This window comes from Podarcis liolepis (assembly GCF_965112155.1).
Source record: "Podarcis liolepis genome assembly, chromosome: 6".
Taxonomy (NCBI): Eukaryota; Metazoa; Chordata; class Lepidosauria; order Squamata; family Lacertidae; genus Podarcis; species Podarcis liolepis.
This window is the reverse complement of record NC_139559.1, coordinates 70,603,887-70,611,255: the sequence shown is the minus strand read 5'-3', so window position 1 is coordinate 70,611,255 and position 7,369 is coordinate 70,603,887. Positions and strand designations below refer to the sequence as shown.

The 7,369-nt window shown below is 40.2% G+C and overlaps 1 protein-coding gene and 1 long non-coding RNA gene across 2 annotated transcripts in view; one reads left to right on the top strand and one right to left on the bottom strand.

The window, feature by feature from the left end:
• The first annotated feature begins 1 nt into the window (after position 1).
• The window catches only part of LOC310710370, a 27,558-nt gene continuing 20,190 nt past the window's right edge, over positions 2-7,369 (top strand). Inside the window, exons 1-4 of the long non-coding RNA XR_014527991.1 lie at positions 2-139; positions 952-1,088; positions 3,526-4,126; positions 5,081-6,915. This is a non-coding gene — a long non-coding RNA (uncharacterized lncRNA). The remainder of the gene's footprint in view (positions 140-951; positions 1,089-3,525; positions 4,127-5,080; positions 6,916-7,369) is intronic.
• Positions 5,490-7,369, bottom strand: part of LOC310710251 (calcium-activated chloride channel regulator 1-like) — a gene marked incomplete at its 3' end in the record, with an annotated part of 26,435 nt that continues 24,555 nt past the window's right edge. The window contains exons 13-14 of the mRNA XM_083511025.1: positions 6,697-6,936; positions 5,490-6,004 (exon numbers count right to left, since the gene is read on the bottom strand). Of these exons, the coding sequence (XP_083367151.1) occupies positions 5,490-6,004; positions 6,697-6,936 (755 nt within the window). The remainder of the gene's footprint in view (positions 6,005-6,696; positions 6,937-7,369) is intronic.

The window sequence follows — 7,369 nt, the reverse complement described above, 5'->3', positions numbered from 1 at the left end:
CGCCGCCCCCAGGTCCGCCCCTTAAAAGGGAGGCTTCGCGAGGAGAAGTCAAAAGGAGCGGTTGTTGCTCCCTAAGGGAGACAACGGCTTTTTTCGTCGCTGGCACGGGAGCGTTCATTTCGCTCGTTCTACGTTTCGGGTGAGTTGTGTCTGAAGGGGAAACGACAAGGAACTTATTTTCCTCTCAGTGTTAGAAACTGAAATATGAAATGGCACCTTAAAACAGGCGCCAGAACGGAATGTCTAGGCGCGCTTTTTTAATAGCAAGAATACAAAGCTGAAAAAGATTTGAAATATTTGTGTATTGTGTTGGTGTTGGTGTATTTGAAATGAAAACTTAATAAAGAGCATTAAAAAAAAGACTACAAAGCTGAAAATGAACGAATTGCAGCTAAAATATTATGTTCATTTTCCACAGTGTCTAGTCCTTCCCCTGCCCTGCCCACCCCACTACTCAGAGTAGCTGGAAGTAGGGAGACACAAACTGTCCCCCTTTCCTTCCACTCTGCAGACAAGCCCTGGATTATTCCTATACCCCCTTTCCTTCATTAAAAAATATCATTTTTGGCACCACAGTTAACACATAATAAAGACCTATACAGCTGGTGGCAGTGTCCAGTTCGCAAACCTAAGACTTAAGGGTCCTTCAGTGATCCCAATTTATTTAGATTTTAAGCATCCCTCTGAGAGTGAGGTAGAGAACACTTTAACATGCACTATTTAAACCATCATAACTCACTGACTAGTATATTTCAGATTAAAAGCACACCATACATTAAAAGTACATTAAACAAGGCAACTAAAACCTAAATGAAACATGTTGGGTTGAAAAGCAAAAATAAAGTTTTTCAGGTCCCCAATCCAAGCACGTTTTACTTGGTAGGAAGCCCCATTGAACTTGGTTGGAATTTATTTCTGAGTAACAGTGGCCATTTTAATCCTATATTTTAGGTGCAGTACTGGGCCCAGAGCTCAGAAACAGCTCACGAAATTCCCTGTCGCAAAACGCGCCCAGAACAATGGGAATTTCAAACGCTGTGTGTGATTGAGTTGAATTAGAGGCACATTAAGGTGTGTGCTTTGAGAAGGTATGGGTTAATATTTAATTATCCCTTTTTTGTCCTTTCAGGCTGTGACGCTTGGTGGTTTAAATGTTTGACAGTTTTCTTTAGTTCTTTTCAACGCCTGCACATAGTGCATGTGACATCACACACTCTATGTGCAGGTATGTGCGTGTAACATCACAGATCTGCGTGGCAGCGGCGGGCACCCACAATCCTGAGGGTGAGATGGCACCCCTGAAATACAGTATATAAATGCAATAAAATAGATGGATAATTGCTGGAAGATTTCGCTGCACATTATTCAGCCATTTACCCATCTTGGTCCATTAAATAAAGCATGGCTTTAGAAGCTGATCTTAGGCTGCAATTCTAAATGAATTTACAAAGAAGTAAGCCTTACTCAACACAGAGGGACTTCTGATAAAGCATACATAGGATCACACCACACAGTAGTTCTGTGTGCTTTTGGAATCCACTAGATGTCAGTATAATAAAACATATTTACTTAACACTTTTGTTGGGGTGGGGCAAGTTGCATTTACACAATGTTCCAGCACTATGTGTCAGTTTCACCTGAAATAAAGAGATTATCTGGATTGCAGAATCACAGTGGTCAAAACTTTTCCCCAAAGATAGTAGTGAACATCCAGATTTTCTAGTTTAGTGAGCTAAGTATGAGACATGATTTCAACAGACCCATTAGGTAAATTTGGTGCCCCCCACCTTGCCTTCTGCTCAATTTACTATGTCAGTGGTTTTCAACCAGTGTGCCGTGGCACCCTGGGGTGTCTTGAATGATAGTCAGGGGTGCTGCTGGCAACTCTGGCCTCTGTCCCTCTTTCCTTCCCTCCCTCCTCTGATGCCTTCTTGCATGTCTGCGTACCAAAGATTTGCACAGCTCTTTGTTGCAGCAGCCCTGGCTACAAGTTCTCCAGGTGAATGGTGCCTCTGGGGCTGACCAGGGGGTTCTTCCCAGGCCGCTTTGGGGCAGTGTGAGGAGGTACCTCTCTTTGGAGCGGGGGGGGGGGGGGCAGCTCAGAGACCAGTGGCTTCCCAAGGAGAGGGGAGAGGAGTTATACTTGGAAAGTCCTACAGTGCCCTCTTGTGTTGGCGCCCAGTGCAGCGGAACGAGTTCCATTGCAAAAATCTGTCTCTGATGGAATGAAAGGCACTCACCTAGATGAGGAAAGTTGAACAAATAAAAGTTGGGCAAGGGGTATAGAACACCTCACATCTGCACACTTACTTTGCTCTAGAAATGAGAGCCTCCCTTGGGACACGCCAAGGGTTAAAGCATGTCTGCCACTGTATAGCAATCCAGTTTAGCAATATGTGCATGGAAACATGGCAGTTGTGGTATGTAGAGCCATAAGAGCCATAAGCGTGGTGCACTTGTGCATGCATGCACACATACAACCCCCCCCCTTTTTATTTTATAATTCTAAAGGCTTTATGGCAGGAGTTGCTAACCTGTGGCCCTTCAGATGTCATTGGACTCCAACTCCCATTGACACTGCTATCTAGGCCTGATGGGAGTTGAAGTCCAACAACAGTTCTAGTTACAGGTTGGTAGCCGTGTTGGTCTGCCGTAGTCGAAACAAAATAAAAAAATTCCTTCCAGTAGCTCCTTAGAGACCAACTAAGTTTGTTATTGGTATGAGCTTTCGTGTGCGTGCACACTTCTTCAGATACACTGAAACAGAAGTCTAACAACAGCTCCCAACAAAATATGAAAAACACAATACAATGGGCAGCTCCCAACCAAATATGAAAAACACAATACACAATGGCTTTTTACTGTTTCTGCTTCTGTGGGCTGTAAATTTTTGCTGTTATTGATTTGATTTAATTTATTCTCTGTTGCTTGATTTTGTTGTATTTTTATAGTTGAGTTTTATTTTAACATTTTATTGTAAGATGCCCAGAGACCTCTGATCATAGGGTATCATAGAAATATCGTTAATGACAATCTCGTTTTTCATTGATAAGCATCCATGTTATGTACATAGGCAGTCTTTCATTTAAACACTGACCAGATGCAGAAGAGTTTCACTTCAGCAGGGTTGATGCAACCTGTGTCTTCAGACCATCGTCTGGTTATGATTATTTAGATGTCACAGTGTCCAAATATAATTTTCTAGGATTCCACTACATTCCAGTTAAGGATATTTGGTTCAGTTCAGTGCCTTTATATGAAAATGAACATGGTCAGACTGGGGAGAGAATAACAATCGTTGAACACAAACAAAATTATATCTGAGTAAATATGAATAGGATTGTACTATAGAGTAAGTATCATTTTTCCCAGATCTGAGCATTGCATCAGTTGTAGGTGTATGAGCTTAGATAAGGTGATACTGAAACTTTAGAGGAGAACGCTACAATTCTAAGATCCTTAATTGGCAGTTTTGGTAACCAGGTGGTTGATTTATTTATTTATTTATTTTTTGAAATTTAACAGAGAGAGAGGGCAGCCCACCAATAAGATCCGGCCCTGGTGGAGTTCTTCATGTCAGCCATGTAGCATGAGCCCCTCCGTTAGCACCTCTTCAAATCAACCTACCCAGTTGAAGTTAAGAGATTATTTTTCATGTCTTCCTGCTACACAGGACTTGTGTATGTGAGATGGCTGCTTAGGACATGACATGGGAGAGGGGGAGTCCATAGCACAGTATCGTAATCATGGGGATGGTGGACCACTTTCCTTTCCTTTAATCAGAAAACATAAATAAAATTGTTCCAGGCTTCTCCATGGAATCTTCTTCTTTAATAATTTTTCACCATTCTCCCCTTACCAGTTTGTGCGCTGCTGTCAAAAAGTAAGAAGGCAATACAACTTTTATAGTGCATTTTTATAGGTGAATCAGGGATTCTAATCTATTTTAAGCTGTAATCACTAACCTGGGAGTAAGTCTTATTGAGCACAGATGTGTTTATTTTCATCTATGAATTGTTACAGGACATGGACATACAATAATATAATTTAGCTTTCATTGTTTACAATAGATAATATTAATCTATTATTCAAGCTGTGTATGTATACATTACCATTTAGAATTTTTGTGAACTGTTAGAACCCAATTCTAAGAATTTGTCAAGAATGTACAATTTGCTGCTGAAATGGAATACACAAGATGAAACAGTCAAATCGGCTATGATTAAGTGGGCACAGGACATTGGTCATAACATTATGTTTGCTGACTGGGAATGGTTGTGGAACACCGGTATTAAATTCACGGCATGTAATGCCTTAAAGGAAAACATTATGAAAATGATTTACAGGTGGTACATGACCCCAGTCAAGCTAGCAAAAATCTACCATTTGCCTGACAATAAGTGTTGGAAATGTAAAGAAACTGAAGGTACTTTCTATCACCTTTGGTGGACATGCCCGAAGATTAAGGCTTTCTGGGAAATGATATATAATGAAATGAAAAAGATACTTAAATGTACTTTTCCTAAAAAACCAGAGGCCTTTCTCTTGGGCATTGTCGGCCAATTGGTGTCAAAGAAGGACAGAACTTTCTTTATGTATGCTACAACAGCAGCAAGAATACTCATCGCAAAGTATTGGAAGACACAAGATTTACCCACCCTGGAAGAATGGCAGATGAAAGTGATGGACTATATGACATTAGCTGAGATGACTGGCAGAATCCGCGATCAGGGAAAGGAGACGGCGGAAGAAGAATGGAAGAAATTCAAAATCTACCTTAAGGACTATTATAAACTTGATGAATGTTAGAATGTCGAGGTTTGAGTAAGAAAGGGATACAGCGATATAAGACTAGGTTGAAGGAAGGACTAAGAGGACAGAGGATCGACAGATATATTCAGAGTTGCTAAAAACTTTTGGACATTGGGATGCAGAAAGGGGAGGTATGGGGAAGTCTGAGAAACACGGTTTATGAAAAAAAAGGTTATGAAATTATACGTGTTTGTATGTCTTTTTATATGTTTGTATTGTCTTAAAAAAAATTGTAAAACCAATAAAAAATTTATAAAAAAAAAAATAGAATTTTTGGAAACCATGAAATACACCACAATCAGATACAGAAGGAATTCCATTTAAAATCATGTAACTAATTATATAATAACACAATGGAGAAAGAGGAATATACTCTCTTTCTCCATTGTATAATTTAGGATATCTGACTCCTAAAAGTTAATATATAATTATTACATTCCAGTCTCAGAAGTTCTAGGGCTTCAGTATCTTCACTTAAATAAAGCATACTGTTAGATTTGCAAATGCACAAATAATAACTGCAGAAGTACATACTATTATCACAAGTGTTAGGAATAGAATTACACATTAGAAGAAGTGGTATAAATGTTGTTTGGACTAGGAGTAGCTCCAAGTAATGGAGAAACAATCATAACTGCCCTTGCTATATTAGATGCTTCTCCAACATTGTAGTTGTATTACATTCCAGTCTGGGGACTTCTGTTTCTTCGCTTATGTACAACGCAGATGGTTATACTTACAATAACACAAATAATGATCACAGAAGCACATACAATGATCACAATTTTGGTTGTGTCATTTATCACACTGATCTCAGGATCATTAGCACCAGTAGGTTTCACATTAGAGGAAGTTGTGTGAGCAGTGGTAGTGTTTGGACTAATGGCAGTACTTAGCAGTGTGGAAGTGCCAGTTGAAGAAGTGGGAGTAGCTGGCAATGTGGAAAAAACCACAACTGCTCTTGCTGCATTAGATGGTTTTCCTTTGTTGTTGCTGCCATCAATGGCACGAATGGCAAAGTAGATGGAGGTGCCATTCTCTTTTGTGAAGTTTTCTGACTTGTACTGAAAAGATTGTTTGACCCCAGCGACTTCCACTGTCAGTCCAGTAGTGTTCACAGAAGTGGCACTATCAAAACTTGCATCTCTTAATTCCAAGGGATTTTCACTCATTTTAATTTCATATCGTTCAGCTGCAAAATAAAGGACCCACAACAGACATGCGTTAGATGTACATCTTCAAACATGGATCAAGGAAACAGTGACAAGCCTATCAGTGCATAACTTCCTATCCTCCAGGAACCCTAAGCATATTGCATACCAGCCATTGCACCGTTGTGTGTTGCAGAAGACTTTGGAAAATATTCCAGGGCACACGCTGGTTCACATGGCCACCATGTCAAAGTTGTTAAGATCAGCTGTCATTCCATGCTAATTTAAAAGCATGGTATTTGTCAGAGGTGTCCAGAACCATTTTTGGTCCAGGGGGACATTTAGAAATCTAAGCACTGTTACAGGCATCGAAAACAACTCATTGCACAGAAGAAAAACTAATGTGGCTATACCTGCCTGCCCCCACAACACAGGAAAAACAGCTACACCTCCAAACAAATAAAGCATATTCTATACCTAGGAATCCTTCTGGACTTAAACAAAGCAATGTCTGTGATCAAACCATACAGTAGAACACTTGGCCCAAAGAATCTTGGGAACAGTAGTTTGTTAAGGATGCTAGAACTGCAGTCTTCCCAGAGCAACGGTGTCATGCTATTCTAGCATATTAAAGGGAGATTAATTCTGGTATAAACCCCTCCTTTGTCATATTTAAATATATATCTAAGCAAGGGAGTCATAGTGGTTGATTAAAACAGGATTCCACACTTACCTTGTCCTACATCATAGTCATTCCCAGGAGCTGTCCACGACAAAAGGAATTCATCATCATCGACAGCTAGCTCCACCTCAAGGTCAGTGATTTGACAGGGTGGAAAGACATCTGAGGGATTACTAGGAACTCCTGATACCACAAAAGAACCACCAGATGCAACTCTGCTGAAACTTCCTAGGTTTGCTTGGATTTCATCCTCAGTAGCTTCAGGTCTTGGTGAGTTCATTTTTATTACACCTTCCAAAGAAAGAAAGGAAAATTGTGTCATAAGATGTAACTAGAATCTCTGCAAACGTTTTCAGTATTCTGAAAGTCTGTCTGATTTATTTCCTTGTGTGCAAACACAAAACGAAGACAAGGCATGTATAAGAGGTGATAGGATAGCCATCTTCAAATATCTGAAGGGCTATCTCATGGAAGATAGAGCAAGCTTGTTTTCTGCTGCTCCAGAAGGTAGGGCCCAAAACAATGGATTCAAACTACAAGAAAGGAGATTCCAACTGAACATCAGGAAGAACATCCTGGTGGTGAGAGCTGTTCAACAGTAGAACGGAACACCTCAGAATGTTGTAGACTACGCTCATCCACACTTCTGTTTGATCCAAGGTTCATTCCGTTTGTCCCATGCCTTCTCGGCACAAATCCAAGAGGATTTTCTTTTGTCCAGCCA